Source organism: Ambystoma mexicanum, chromosome 9 (assembly GCF_040938575.1).
Source record: "Ambystoma mexicanum isolate Mex_15411 chromosome 9, UKY_AmexF1_1, whole genome shotgun sequence".
NCBI lineage: Eukaryota > Metazoa > Chordata > Amphibia > Caudata > Ambystomatidae > Ambystoma > Ambystoma mexicanum.
The window spans coordinates 392,382,762-392,399,259 of record NC_090931.1 but is presented as its reverse complement, the minus strand read 5'-3'; the positions used below and the strand labels follow the sequence as shown (position 1 = coordinate 392,399,259).

At 45.5% G+C, this 16,498-nt stretch overlaps 1 protein-coding gene across 2 annotated transcripts in view; it reads left to right on the top strand.

Annotated features, from left to right (window-relative positions):
* The window catches only part of SBDS (SBDS ribosome maturation factor), a 277,690-nt gene that overhangs the window by 176,223 nt on the left and 84,969 nt on the right, over nt 1-16,498 (top strand). For both annotated transcript variants that reach the window (XM_069614881.1, XM_069614882.1), the window contains exon 3: nt 8,008-8,208. In XM_069614881.1, coding sequence (XP_069470982.1) covers nt 8,008-8,208 — 201 coding nt within the window. The remainder of the gene's footprint in view (nt 1-8,007; nt 8,209-16,498) is intronic.

Below are 16,498 nucleotides of genomic sequence, written 5' to 3'. Positions count from 1 at the left end.
AAATGGATGAAAGAACTGAAATGGATGAAATGAATAAAACAGATAAACCAAACAGAATGGGTGAAACGGATGCAGTGGATGAAACTGATGCAGTGGATGACACGGATGAATCGTCGGTTGCAATAGGTGTAACATATGAAACGGCTGGTATGGGTGAAGTGGCGAGTATGGGTGGAGTGGCGGGTATGGGTGGAGTGGCGGGTATGGGTGGAGTGGCGGGTATGGGTGGAGTGGCGGGTGTGGGATGGAAGGGATGGAGCGGATGGAAGGGATGGAGCGGATGGAAGGGATGGAGCGGATGGAAGGGATGGAGCGGATGGAAGGGATGGAGGGGATGAAACAGATGGATGAAGTAGATGGAGCGGACGGAACCAACAAATCAAATGAATAGAACGGATACAATGGATATAACAGATACATTAGACAGTACAGTTGGAGTTGAGGAAACAAATGAGGCGGAGGGAACCGATCGATTGGATCTATCTGATGGAACAGATGAAATGGGTGGAACAGGTAGATTGGACGAGACAGGTAGATTGGACGAGACAGGTAGATTGGAGGGAACGGAAGGAGCGGACGGAACGGAGGGAGCGGACGGAACGGAGGGAGCGGACGGAACGGAGGGAGCGGACGGAACGGAGGGAGCGGACGGAACAGAGGGAGCGGACGGAACGGAGGGAGCGGGTGGAACGGAGGGAGTGGATGGGACAGAAGGGGTGGATGGAACTGAACGAGTTGAACGAAAAGTTGAAATGGGTAGAACGGATGGAGCGGATTCGAGTGGATGGAACAGATGTAGTAGATGGATCAGGTGAAGTGGATAGAACAGATGGAGTGGATGGAATGGATAGACCGGATGGAATAAATAGGGCGGATGCGACGGATGGAGTGGGATGCGACGGATGGAGTGGGATGCGACGGATCGAGTGGATGGAACGGATGGAGTAGATGGAACGGCCTTACTGAAAACCACCATATCACACTACCACGCGTACTCTCTCCTATACACCACCACTCAACTAGAACACAGCGATACTATGACACATTCGGTATAGCTGTTCTCATACTAACACCTGCCTCTTACTCCTCAACATCCTAATTAAACACAGCTAGCTGAACACACACTGGTAGCCTAAGCGTCTCCTCAGGCCTAACGCAGCCAGAAATCAGTCTGGGTGTCAACCCTCCAGAATGAACACATAGTCCTGACCTCCCAAACACCTCACCTACCGCTAAAGAAGCAGCTATCATGTAAGTGCCTCACCAGCTGCACACACAGCTGGTGCACCCACGCCCCTTACGACTCTCGATCTCTCTCTCAACTGACTTGAACTACGGTTCCTGAGGGCGTTCAACCTACCAGCGCTTTGAGATCATACCAATGATACATAAGGCGCTATATAAATGCAAAGTAACGTAACATTACATTGATATATGGCTGTCACCCAAAAAGGGCATTTTAAGATCTTTCAAAAGGTTTACTTGTATACATACAGAGTGCATAATGGTGTGCAAGTCTATCTTGCAGGTGGACTGTATGTAGCTGAATGTTTTTATGATCGGTCAAGCAACACCCGCCCATCTGATCGAAAATAAGAGTTGGTTGTTGAGTCGTGCGGTAGGTCCGCAACAGGGAGACTAACAAGATGGCATTGTGAGCGACTTCCTTTTACTTGTACACAAACCGATGCTAGTGCTTGAAGGAAATATCCAAAAGGGTGCTCGTCAGAATGTCTTTACAAAACCAAAAACGACTTCTGTCCAGAAACCTGTACTAATCTATTAATAAAATGCAAAATTCCAACAAAAGGTACATTTAGGCCTTTGTCTCTAGCAATGGAATGGTGGCTGGTTTCTGACCCCCAACCTGGTAAGCCTTTCTCAGTAGGGCTTCTTTCCCCTATCACATTCAAACACATAGTCTTTTGTACACAGTTCCAACAATTCCACACAAGTATCTTTGTTTATCTTTTCTCCCTTGTGGGGAGCGTTTGGTCCATGACCCCCGCCCACCCCATAATGAGTGTATATCTGGCAATATTAATAAAGTTCCTGGCTTTCTAGCCCTTGAGGCAACTCTTGGATGTCATGCTGCCTTGGGTTTTGGTTCTCCTTGTCCTGCCTTGGGTTGTGTTCTGTTACCCCGCCCTAGGGTATTGCGTCTCTCACCCCACCCTGGGGTCTGTTTCATTCACCGTGTCTTGGGGTCTGGTTTCTTGTGTCCCACATTGGGCTTCTGCCACCCCGACTGGGGGGTCTTGCTTCGTTTACCCCACCTTTTGGGTATGGTTGCACTCACCCCGCCCTAGGAAATGGTCTTGTTCACTCCGCCTTGGGGTATGGTTTCTCACACCCTACCTTGGGTTCTTGCTTCTCTCACCCCACCCTGGGGTATGATTGTGCATTGCCTCCCTGGTTCCTGGAGCCACTGCATAACATTTTTTTATTTTGCTGCGGTGCACCTCTGGAGGACAGGGACGTTTGCCGCAGGCATCGCCGGTTCCTCTGCATCTTCTGGGTCCGCCGATTTGGGCAGAATTTATGCCCCTCTGCTGCTGGCTTTGTGCGGCTTGATTACCGTGACACTGTTTAAGGAACTGCGATAACTCCCAGATTGCTGACACTTTTGTCTCACTGATGTAGACCCGCAGACAGATTACTGTTAAAGCTGAGTTGACAAAACAGTGGTCTATAGTCCCACTTTTTGTACAATCTCAACTACATGCATAGAATCATATGTTATGTAGCCCATGTCACAGTCGAATGAAACCTGACAGTGTGTATATTCTTTTTGTTTGGTTCTAATTTTTGTGAGATTTGTTTTAACTTGTGTAGAACATATTCTGTGTTTTGGTTTTAACATTACAAAGGTCTATATGTATTGATATATGCATTGTTTGATGTTATACACTTCCTTCATGTGAAAAAATGTTTCTGATCAAATATGAACATCAGACTTCGAGAAAAAATAGTGTAGACTGGTTTCCTTATTCCAGCTACTTTACTCTATGGACAATCTGTATATCTATAGGAATGTTTTTGAATATTTGATTAGAACACAGGTTCTTGGTTTCTTTTGTTTTTCGTTTTCAGGTTGCGGATGTTGTATGTACCTTAGCCACAGTACTTGGTGCGTGTTGAAGCATTCTTCTGCATCAGGAACCTACATATGCATGTTGTGAACCCACCCTTGGTATACGCTATTATTAGCTCCTTTGTTCCCAACATTAGGAGCACCCCTCCACTGTATAGTGTGTCTGAAATCGCAGCCTACGGCTATGATAAGGGTCCACATACGCATATATCTTAAATATATCTGTGTAGCAATATTAGATACTTTCTCAGTTCAGCTAATACACCACAGGAGAGAAAGTAACCTTTAAATCGAACAGAGACTTTGGTTCAGTTACCAGCTGTTAGCAAAAGGAAAAATATTGGACAACAGGAGCATAGGAGTCCATACTAGCCTGAATGAACCGGCTAGATTGAGAGCACAACTTTACACACTCCAAAGGATAAAAAACGATATGGCGGAAGATAGCTTCACAGAAGTGTAGATTTCTGAGATTATGAAGGGAACATCTTTCTTCAACCCGACCGGCACTGATCAACCGCTCACCCTTCAGTCTACGGGGGAAGAACTACTTAAAACAAAGAAAAAAGTCTCTGCACGGAAGAACGTGCGCATTCCCTGCGAGAATACTTAAAAGCAAATATTATACCGACAAGACTACTGGTCAAGAACGAACCTGCCCTTTTCTTAGATGATATTGAATACCGAAAGGGGTCTAGCCAAATTTGCCACCAAGTGCGGCGGAGACTTAATGGTGCATACCATCACCACAGCACTTCGAATAGGCCAGAAGTTACGAGAAGATCTTGTCAAAAAAGAACAAGACTTTTTGAACAACGCAGCAATTACAAATGCTTGAGAAAAGCTGACGAGATCAACTCACAATATAAACAGTTTAAATACACGACATTGAACAAAAAATGAAAATGAAACCCCCTTTCTCCATTGTACACCACGAGGAGTGCACATTCCAAGATGGCCGTCCCAAACTGTATTGCCTAATGAACTATCCCCATGATGCCACTGAAAAGATCTAAAAACGTGAGAGAATACTTAACCAACTCAGGTTTTAGTAGTTCTAGTGGGAGAAACTCTTTATGGAACATGAGACCTATACAGGGCCATTTTCCATCCGACACTTGCAGTGTGTGCAAGTTTACTAGTAAAATGCAGAGCTTTGAGGCCAAAGGGAGAGCATGGAAGTTTAGGCACTTTTCGAATTGTAAAACAACCAATGTTCTCTACTGTGCACAATGCCCTTGTGGCAAAAGATACGTAGGCCAGACAAGTAGACCCGTCCACAAAAGGATTGTGGAACATCGGTCGAAAATTAGGTGCAAAACATTGACAGCACCCATGGTCGCACACTATGTCAGCAAGTCGTGACATCCTGTGGTGGATCCTAGAGGTGATCACTAATAATCCTAATATACAGGGTTCTTTGGATCTAAAAGAAGGATGGTGGATCCATTACTTAAACACTGAAAAAGGCGGCCTAAATGAGATACATCCGATACTGTGAGTGTATGACTAGTTGAATAACATTATCCATGCATCAAACGTTTCTTCCATCTATTTACCTTCTCTATAGGTTGTTCTTTAAACACCTCCGCCGTGTCTCATCTGTTCACATACCGCCCCCTTTTCTTTGTGTATTTCTGCTTTAGGCATGCAGGGTGCTTTTCTCCTTTAAGCCAGTCCGGTGAACTAGCTTTTAACATCACAGGACTGGATGCGCCTTCCTAGACCATTTGTGTTCACATGTAATATCTGGTTCTGTTCTCCTTGGACATCAGGGCACCTATGTTATAACCACAGTGGCTGCAGCTCTAGGACGCGTTGTTTGCCATCCATTTCCATAAAATGTACCACATCTGGCCCCCTTTATGGCCTGACAATCAGTGAACAGGGAGAGGCCGTACTCTGGCAAGTCATCCCTTCCAGTGTAGCTGTAGGTAACACTATGACAGTGCGCTTCATGTACCTGTTCGTAGGCTTTTGCTATCATCATCATGTCTCTGGTAACCATGACTACACGTCACGTTACTTATACGATAGCGCCGTTGATACACTCTCGTTTTTTTGCCTTCACTAGGCTTTTCTTACATGTTTGAAGATTGGAGACTGCACGGTGCCGCCAATCATGCCATTTAATTGGCCTAGACGGTGAGTTTCATCTCCACTTCTCACCACACTTGTGCGTGGTAGAGGATATGCGGGCACTCTTCCAACGCATTACCCTACCGGCCAATGTGCATTTTTTTTTGTACACTACTCTGACAGATTGCTCCCGTAGTCTCTATTTTTCATTCTTCGTTTCCTTCTTTCAGGTGACCATTTCTTTACTCCCTGCATCGCTCTAAAATTCAGCAACGCCTTCTTCTTCCACCCGAAGGCATAGCCTCATTAACGGCTTGCCTGCAGGATGACGCACAAGTCCTCATTACCCAACGGCACAGGTCCAGCACCTGTTTTCAACTGTTCCAAGGGCAGGACACTTTTACATCGACTCTCACTCCCAGGTATCGTCCTACTGTTTAGTCTCCATCTGAGCATGGGTGAGTCCTTATGTTATTTCGTTCTCCGGTCTATATTATTTAATTTCAGTTTTTCTGCGTGCCTAGGAGCAAAGGCTAGAGCTCTGTTGCAAACTGTGGTATATATGGCCTTTTCATATTCAGTTTAAGATCTTTGGAGACACTCTCCTTAATGCATTTCTTTGCAGCCGCAGATATCGAACATCTTCCCACTTCATTGGTCATTTCGACTTCTTAAGAACAGCCCAGGCATGCGTAGAGGTCAGTTATACTGTTATTTGCGCTCCTATCTCTGTGCTCCCATGTTAGAGGCTTTGTCCCATATTTTTCTTTTTCTTTCTCATATTGCAATTTTCTTTTTTGTTTTAAAGCCTATTTTATACCCTTGAATGAAGGCCAACGCATACTTACTAGAGGTTTATGTTTACATGCAGGGTCCCCGCAAAGCAATTGTCCAGGGTCCAGAAGAAGGCTACGGTCCTAGAATATAAGACACTAGCCAAAACGTTCAGTTAACGATACGGATAGGTAACCTTCTACCTACACAAGGCGCCTAATTCACGGCTTGATTACCGTGACACTGTATAAAGAACTGCGATCATTTACAGATCGCTGACACTTTTGTCTCACTGACGTAGACCCGCAGACAGATTACTGTTAAAGCTGAGTTGACAAAACAGTGGTCTATACTCCCACTTTTTGTATAATCTCAACTACATACGTAGATTCATGTTATGCAGCCCATGTCACAGTCTAATGAAACCTGACAGTGTGTATATTTTTCTGTTTGATTCTAATTTTTGTATGATTTGTTTTAACTTGTGTATCATATTCTGTGTTTTGGTTTTAACATTACAAAGGTCTATATGTATTGATATATGTAATATGTTTGATGTTATACACTTACCTCATGTGAAAAAATGTTTTTGATTAAATATGAACATCAAACTTTGAGAAAAAATTGCAACAGTGTAGACTGGTTTCCTTATTCCAGCTACTTTACTTTATGGACAATCTGTATATCTATAGGAATGTTTTTGAAGATTTGATTAGAACACAGGTTCTTGTTTTCTTTTGTTTTTCGTTTTCAGGTTGAGGATGTTGTATATACCTTAGCCACAGTACTTGGTGCATTTTGAAGCATTCTTCCGCATCAGGAACTTACATATGCATGTTGAGAACCCACCCTTCGTTTATGTTCCTGTGGCTATGCGGCAACCGTTCCTTAGTCTGTCGTTGCACGACTTAGGCTCCGCAGTGGTGCTCTTGACCGGTCATTCCCTTTTGCTCCTCTGGCAGGGCTGTCAGCGTTCTGCTGGCTGTCCCTCGGTATGGTCCACTACGCTTTATTTTATTGAGCATTTGTTAGGCGCCTATGCAACAGAATTGTTTTTCAAAGCACTTGGTGTACACTGTCTCTTCCTGCAACACCTCCCAGGAGGGAGGGCTCCATGTCTATCAAGCTTGGCGGCTGTCTCTCTCTCTTGGTTCTTACGTTGATTGGCTCTTTATCACTCTGTTAGGGCGGCAGGATTTACCCCGACTCTTTCAATCCCAGCTGATCCTGTGCACACAGAGGGTCAAAAGGCACGCCAACCTTCCTTTTAAGACGTTTCCAGTCATCGGACATTTTATCTCCCATGCAGCCAACAAAGGTAGTATTGGAATCTTGGGGCTGGGGGGGGAAGATCACTAATATCCATTTCTGGGGACCTCCTGTCCTCAAAGAGGAGAGGGGGGGGTAACCCCCTACCTCCCAGTGGTATCCCACTTGCCCTTTCCCCTAGGCAGTGTTAAGCTGAGCATGCTCCACTCCTTTGGGGTCAGGGGTGAAATCCCTGGCTTTTTCACAGAAGCCATTATTTTTCAAGTGGTGTGCTAATACTAGTGCCTCTCCTATTTGCTTAATGGGAATCATGTCATTGTGCTCATAGAGGAGCATTTAAATTGCTCACTAGTAAGATTGAGGATTGAAACTGAATTCTGTTTCCTAAATTTGTAGCCCAGTGTTCTTAGATCATAAAACAAATCTATATATTTTAGTTTGAAAACTGTTTGTGGTTATAATTTAACTAATGGACAATAATACGTTTTTATGTTTTCTTTGAACAGTGCCTAAATATGTTCAATTGAAATATGTAGCAAATACTACAATAGTGCAGTGGATGTGTTTGGTCTACAAGCAGCTACTAAATGAAGAACCTGATGTTGACAGTCTTGCAAAATGGTTTTCCTTGATCTGTCTGCTGCTTTAAAGAGTTGGATGTTACAAAGTTTTGATGTCCCCATCCCATTCTTTAACTCCTCTTAAATAAATGTTACATCTATTTCGCACTAGCCACCTACAAGAAATGTGTATTTATGAGATTGTTAGTTTTCATTTCAATTCACTTGCAGATTTTATCAAAAGGAGAATTGCAGGTTTCTGAGAAGGAGAGAAGTACACAGCTGGACCAGATGTTCCGAGATATTGCATCCATTGTGGCAGACAAATGTGTAAACCCTGAAACCAAGAGACCCTACACTGTCAGTTTAATCGAAAGGGCAATGAAAGATATTCACTATTCAGTAAAAGCCACAAAAAGTACCAAGCAGCAGGTCAGTACACAGTGAACAGTTGCATTTGTTTCTTGCATACATTTTCATTGGTAGAGAAAGTTTACAGAGCTTTGTGCAAGCTTTATGCAAAAAGGTATTTTTCAGGCACTCAATCTGGTGTTTGGCATCGAGTGTTAAATTAAGAGTAAGTAAATTTGAGAAATGCACAAAGCAAATTGTCTCTCGAGGTGCACGACTGGGAACTGAAACTGGCCAGAAGCAGGAAAAGGATCAGGAGCTTTAGCGTTGGCTAATGTTTTATTGAGCGCATTCTTCTAGAGGAAAATGGCTTTCTTTTGCGTTCCTATGCTGTAAAAAGGGCTGCAGCCAGACTAAGCAAATCTGATTCTGAGATCACGTTGAAGATATTGCCCAGACTGTCGATGGCATACAGGTTGGGCTACGTACATATCAATGTCATTCCCTGTAGCATGCACCGAACATGTTGAAGGTACCTATTCTGCAGGATTTAATTTAGAAAATTAGGTAAATTAACAGATGATGTCTAACTTGGTGAACAATGTAATTGAGAAATTGATAAAGGCAACAGGTCTGGACTCTGATTACACTCCATCACCAAGCACAACCTGATCTCTGCTAAGCCCCGTTTTGATTGACTTCAAAATTAAACTGGTCTAAACCGTCTTGTTTCTTTATTCCGAATCTTTAAAGACCCCTGAAGTAGGACGAGGCAAGTTGTATTTTAGTTGGGACTGGTTAAACACTGGATCGTCTATGACCTACTAAGAATGAAATTTGCCTGTAGTTGTCCTGGACTCTAGATTAGGCTTTTTTTTAATAATATGGCTGCCCGCTTCAAGTTCTTGATAGGATTAAAAATGGCAAGAACGTGGGTTTTAGAACAGTCCTTGACGAGTTAGTTTGGGAAGTAATCGCTAAAATGCTGTGCATGCCTCCGATTGGAAAGTTCCTCCTAAATTATATATGATCGTTGCCACCGATGGCCTCAAGAGCTCACCAACTCTTGAAGACAGTCCAAGGGTTTTTATTTTTATAGTAGTGAAAGGGCTTGCTAAGGGCCGTCCCTCTCTTTATTGTCTAGAGAATGGTGTTCCTTCCATAACTCGGGTGACCCTGGGATTGTTGCTAGAGGCCAGTAAGCCATATCTTCTAAATAAACCTGCCTAATTAAGGGCGATGGCCTGAAGCCAAACATCCTTATCCAAGTCTCTGGGATCAATCTAGGTGGTCCCTTTCCTAGGTTTACCAATGTGATGTAACTTAATGGTGTGTTCCTTCCAGACACTCAGGCCCCACTTGGTCTTATCCTTCCGTGCTCTGAATGTTCCTCTCTGGCCCCTCCCTCTCTCTGGCCCCTCCCTCTCTCTGGCCCCTCACCCCTCCCCCTCCCTCGCCCCTCTCTCGCTCCTGTCTCTTCCCTCCCACTCTCTCCTCCCTCTCTCGCCCTCCCTCCCTCTCTCGCTTCTCCCTCTCACCCCTCCCTCCACTCTTTCTCGCCCCTCCCTCGCTTGCCCCTCTCTCGCTCACCCCTCCCTCTGTCGCCCCTCCTGTCTGTCGCTCTGAATGTTCCTCACGCTCCTCTCTCTCTCTCTCTCTCCGCTCCCCTCCCTCCCTTCCCTCTGTCTCACCCCTCCCTCTCTCTCGCCCCTACCCCGTTGAAAGTCATGGGCTCTACGACTTGCTTTCGCTCCACCTGCACAAGGCGTAATGATATCGGGGAGATTCCCCTGCGCACCAGGCTCTCCTCCTTCTCTCCTATTTGTTCCAGTTAAGTGCACATCTCTTGTTAAAGAGACCTCTTCCTTTTCTTTTACAAATGTATTTCTTTTTGCATTGCCTTCAGCCAACAGTAGAGATGTCACTTTATTTGTTCCAACTGGTAGTCCCATGTATTCCGCTATGGTAGATGACCTAGGGAGTTCCTCACTGGAACCCGGCGTCCTTGTCCCCAAAGGGGGGGGGGGGAGTGAGTATCTCCCATAGAGGTCCCACTTGCCTCAAGAGAGAGGGTGTTGCAAAGCGGTATCACCTCCCTAGCCTCAACCCCTCCACCCATAAGGGAGAAGGGATGAATCCCTGCGATTCGTCACAATGTGTTTTCAGCCTTCAAAGCTTTGTTGATGATCTTTTTTCCAAGTTGATTTCTGAGGTTGAGAATTCTTTAATACGTTGGTGGGATTAGCCGCCAGGGTGGAATAATTTGGGATAAATCTCCGGTAGCACTCGGTTAATCCCAGGAAGACTTGAAGGTCTTGTTTCGATGTAGGTGTTTGTTATGATCCCAGTCAGTGAGCATAGCCATCAGTCAGGCATTCAGGCCAGACAGGGAACCTTGTATCAGTCAGCAGGCCAAAGATGGGTGTTAGCTTGGCACAAATGGCATTTACACCATTCACAGCAGATGATTCCTTAGACTCTAGTAATGTTTAATAGTAACTTTTATACACTAAACATGGCCATCGCAAGATCCATTCACAAATTGCAGCACGTTCTATTCATATTGCAGAGGGAGCTATTTAAGACCCGCCTCTGCTGAAACGCACGCTTCTTGTCTTCTCCGCTGACAGCGGGTAACGCTACCGGTGTTTCTCCTCACAGAACCTGTAAAAGGAGAAAATAGGGACATTAGCCTTACAGAAAACTACAGAATTCAATAGTTTATAGAAAAGACTTACCTGACCAAAGTAATTCTCCGAAGTGGTTATCTTGAGTCAGAGGTTTCACTCACAGCCGCAGCATCTTCCGTCAGCAGTTGTCGTTCTTAGCCGCAGCATCTTCAGCAGAAGTTTCACTCACAACCGTCAGCAGTTTTCGTTCGAAGCTGCAACATCTTCAGTCTGAAGTTTTTTTCCTCAGCCACCGCATACAACAAAGGTATTTTCCTCAGCTTTCCGAAAACCTGCAAACACAAAAGAATTGACAAACGAACTTAACAATTGATAAAAGAAGACGTTTAGTATGTTTTTACGTAACTGAAGGTTCTTCAAGTTTTCACCTCAGTTATTTCTGCGCTCTTCCTTGAAGGCTGCAGTAACTCCGTATAGACGAACAAACGTTTTAAAACGTTTTCTCATCCTGAGTAACTCCGCGGCCATCTACAGTCATAATTCTTATCCCAAATCCCGAGAATCTGCAAAAAGATAAAGAGCAAATTATTAGAAAGAGATCTCTCCAACGTAGGAAATTATTTGAGCCCTTAAGGATTACAATATTTTCGCCAACTTACTTACCCAAAGACTCATTCTTGAAAAATTGAGACATTTCAAGGCAAGAAGCAATAGAATATATCAGCTACCCACGTTACCATTGTTTCTTAATCCCAATGCGCCCCTGTAGACAAGCAGGTTGGAGAGCTCCCCAATAAATGAACACAGGTGAGAAGGGAGGGATTTAAGTAATATACATCTCATGCAGCACAATCTCCGTTAGTAGATGTTATAGCATTTCTATTGTTGTCATTGTTGTTTAACAGAAGGAGAATCCTAGTGCCAAGGTACCAGGTCTACAGGCTGGGAAGGCATTCCGCTCCCAAGGAGTCCAGGTAAGCGTTACAGTGTTGGTGTTTGTAGCACCACCTTCACTTTATCGGCCTGGGGTTGGATAAGGACATTCCTGACAAAATAACCAACCTAGGTATTTAATGGCTTATTGGGCTAAATGGCATTTCCGTGGATTAGCCTTTAAGCCTGCTTTCCGGATGCTACAGGCGATGGTATACAAATTGTTAGGGAGAATTCTCATTTCAAATGGATTGTCCTCCAACGTATTCCTCATCTTTGACATGTAATGTCCAGCTTCGGCTGCTTCAGAAAACTTTTACGGCATAGGGCGCCCTGCGTCGATTGCGTCGTGTCTATGTCCCTCGAAGGCTTCCATCGAGGGTAACGTCATTGGATGTTATAACTAGCACGCACGGCACCCGTTGGCCTCAGTTCTGTTTTTCCGCAAACTTGTTTGCTTCGGAAATCGTCGCGCCTCGTTAAATTTGATCTCGTAGTTACCTCAATTTCGCCGTTACCTTCGATAAATATGTCTTCATCTTCAACTCAGACGACCCCTCGTTCCAGATTAAAAAAATGCAAGGAGTGAGACTCCAAGAGGTCCATCACAGATCCACGTAGTGAAAGTCTGTGGTACCTGCATGAAGGCCATAACACCGATTCCTGTACCAAGTGTCAAGCTATGACAGAAAAAGCCTTGCAAGAACGAAAGGGCAAGTTACAGGTAGGCAAGATATCCAAATCCTGTAAAACCCGACCTGATCGTTCTTCGACTGCTGAGTCGAGAGACCGCTCTCCTCGGCGTAAGAAGGATACAAAACGTTCAAGGCCCCGAAGTGGCTCCCGCCACTCTTCGTCCTTGACGAAGCTATGAAGGAGGAGGCACCATCGATCTCCTTCCTCTTCAGGCGGCACCCCTGAGAGGGTAGGATGCCCCTCCAAAATGTCGAAGCCTGCGGAGTGGGAAGCATTCCGTGTAGAGATGCTAAACATTTTTGAGAGGTTGGGCAAGGCTCCGTCTGCGCCTTCTGTAGAAGCCGGCGGGGAGCGGTCTCGACCTGTAACTTGTGCGCCCTTGAGGCCTCGAATGGACAAGGATCACTTGAGACATGGCGAGCGTTCGAGGTCATTGACGCCTTTGAAGCCTCTGGAACCCTCAAAGCCAAAACTGTCGAAAGGAGCCTGTCGACTTTGTCTAAGCTTTCAGCGCCATTGTCGACATTGACGCCAAATGTACCGCTTTATGTCAGCTCAGCATACAGGGATTGAGGAAACTAATAAGAAGGCTAAAATTGAATCTAAGCCTTCAAAGCCAGTGGGTACTCCTGAAAAAATATTCACTCCTCTGCCAAATGATTTTTTCAAACCCTCTCTTCCATTTTTGAGGAGGAAGACAGATCAGATGGGGAGGATGCCTCTTTTGGGCTCCAGTATGGAACCCCCATGTGCCGGAATGCCTCATATCAGAAGAGAGCAAGATGGAAGATCTTTGTGACACCTTGCATAATGCCTGCAACATTGATACCTCTCCTGAGTTGGAGTTCGGCAGGCCCTAAACAGGGGAGCACACCGACTCCTCGTACCGGCAACTGATGTCCAGAGTAGTGGAGTGCATAGGCTGAGCTAGACTCCCTGTACTGTTTGATCAGGATGATCTGACCGATATTCTAGACCAAGGACCACCTACAGATCCTATGATACCCTTCCATGTGGTTCTGCAAAAAAGGGTGGGCAGAAATTGTGAGACCCCGGTCACCAATCCGGCGGTGGACAAATCCCTTACAAAGAAATACCGCCCTTCCAGTAGCGACTCGGGTATGTGCACCCCACTCCGGAGAGTCTGGTGGTCCAGGCAGCGACGGCTACCTCGAACAAGACCGCATACCCTAACATCCCTCCGATAGGGACGACAAGCACGTGGATGGATGGGCACGAAAGTTATTTTCACCTGGGAGTATGACCCTGAAATCAGCAAACTCCACATGTGCCTTAGCAACATTTTCATACATTCTGTGGGAGTGCATATCCATGGCGGCGGAGCATATTCCAGAACGGGATGAAATGAAGGGCTTTCTGGCTATTAAGGACGGCAAGGAAGCCATGTGTGAGTCCCTTCAGCCTGGATTGTTCACCGCGGATAGCATCAGCAGGTCGATGGCCACGCGCACTGTGATGCGCAGGTTTGCCTGGTTGCGGAAGTCAGGTGTTGCACCGGATGTGCAGCTTCGTCTTCTCAACATGCCGTTTGACGGATCTCAGCTTTTTGTCAGCAAGGCTAACGAGAGCCTTGAGAGGTTGCAGACCTCGAAGAGCGATGCCAAATCTTTCGGGGCCGCTGTTAGGCAACCTCAGTCTTTTCGTCCGGCGGGACAGCCATGGAGGGGGCGATCTTTTCACTACTACTCCTCATTTGGAAAGGCGAGAGAAATGGCCAGTCAAAGAGGTGAAAGGTACTGCTCAAGGGAATTTCCTTAGAGAGGAGCTCTAGGAGGCTCGTTCGTGGTGGATTGGGATTTTCCACTGCTATATGCATTTTCACCGGTCCCCATCATTCCTCAAGTAATCGGGACGTTGAAACGGTTCGGGAGCCACGTGATCCTAATTGCCCCGGATTGGGCCAGGAGGACATGGTACCCGGACCTTCTGGCCATGTCCATCTGTCCTCTGATAAGTCTTCCACAAAGGGAGGACCTTCTCTTGCAAAGGGAGGGACAGGTTCTCCATCCAGAGGTCAACGCTGTTGACCTTCATGCACGGTTCCTGAAAGGTTGAGAACAAGGATTGGGGCCTCCTGGAAGACGTGATGGAGGTGTTGCTTTTGGCAAGAAGGCCAGCAACAAAATATCTGTACCGTTGCCATAAGTAAAACAAAGTGGATCCTTTTCTGTGTTCGATTCCGGATGTGCTATCCTTTCTGCTTTCATTAGCACACAAAGGTCTTCACATTGGGACCATTAATGATTATCTAGCAGCCCTCTCCATATTCAAGCGCTCCTCTGAGGAGTGTTCTTATTTCAAAATTCCATTGGTGACTCTCAATTTCTGAAAGGGCTCACAAATGTGTTCCCACCTTCTGCTTTTCAGGTTCCAGTTTGGGACCGTAACCTGGTTCTAAAATGTTTAATGTGTGCACCATTTGAACCTTTGCACACTTGTCCATTGAGGTTGTTAACCTTCAAGACTATACCGTTGTTTTCTCTAACATCTACACGTAGAGTGAGCGAGTTGCAGGCACTCTCCAAAGCCACCCTTTAGCGTATTCCACAAGGTTGTGTTGAGGGTTAAACCCTCTTTCCTACCTAAAATAGTATCAGACCTCCATCTAAATCAGAAAATAGTTCTGCTGGCGTTTTTATCCTCCGCCGCATCAGAGTAAAGAGGAAGAAAGACTGCATAGATTGGACCCCACAAGAGCTTTGAGCTTTTATGTGTCTAGGATATTCAAGTTGAGAGTGGACGACCAGCTCTTTATAGGATATACTGGACGCAAATTAGGGCAAGCTGTTTCAAAACCGACTTTGTCCAGTTGGATCATCGTTACGAAGTCAGAATGTTAGACTGGCGGACAAGGACCCACCAGAAGGTTTGAGGACACACTCCACTAGGGCCATGGCCCCTTCCACAGCCCTGCAAAGGGGAGTCCCCATTCCAAACATCTGTGATGCTGCAACATGGTTATCGTTGCACACGCTCACCAAGCATTATTGGTTGGATACTTCCCACGCTTAGGACATCGCTTTTGGTAAGGCGGTACTTTATTCTGCCCTGTGACAATTGGCAAATCTAAATTCTCCACCCTCCTCCAGCCTTGGATACTGCTTTGGGAGTCTGTCAAAGATGAGGAGTACGTTGGAGGATACAAACCATTCGAAGAACAAGTTACTTACCAACTGGTAACGTTATTTCGACTGGATGTTCCTCCAACGTATTCCTCATTGCCCTCCCATCCTACCCCTCTGTAACTTTCGTTCCAACAAGGCTGACTACTGCCTGCCCTTACTAACAGGCAACTTTGCTAACACAAGGAGGGGAAAAACAGAACTGAGGCCATGGGCACCGTGCTTGCTACTTATAACATCCGATGACGTCACCCTCGACGGAGGCCTTCGATGGACATCGAATCGACGCAGGGCGCCCTCTGCTGAAAAAGGTTTCCGAAGCTGGATATTACATGTCAAAGATGAGGAATACCTTGGAGGAACATCCAGTCGAAAGAACGTTACCAGTTGGTAAGTAACTTGTTCTTTGGTGCTAATTCGCTTCAACCTTCGAGACACCCAGCTCTTTTGCTGGACTTAGGACTTTTTAATTTTAACCCTGGAGTGAGTGAGACCTTTTTCTCACTCGTGTGCTTTTACCTGATTTGGATTTTTGTGTTTTCACGGTTTCTGGAGTCTGAGAACTCCATAGGCATCTGCTTTTTGTATGGCGACACACAGCACTTTCAGTGCAGTGTCACTGGGAAAGCCTTTAGATTTCATAAGGTTTAAATACCTTTTCTTGTGCGAACTACAGTTCCCAAAAATAGTAAAGTGAAATTGAGGTCCAGCACACACCATCTTATATGGAGTGCTGGGGGATGGTGAGGGGTTACTTGGTAGCCCCTTATCCTACGCTCTCATGTAACATTTTTAATGTTACCCTCACTACTTTAAATGGCTTATGGCAGTGGTTTACTTTTTCCTACCATTGTGCTTTTCTACCGCAGGCTGAACGCTCAGCTGCAGTCCAGCACCCCTGGGTGACCTTTTTGTCAAAATGGCCCCTGTCTTCTTTTTTTGACATTTCCTGTTTGTGAGGTCTTTCTT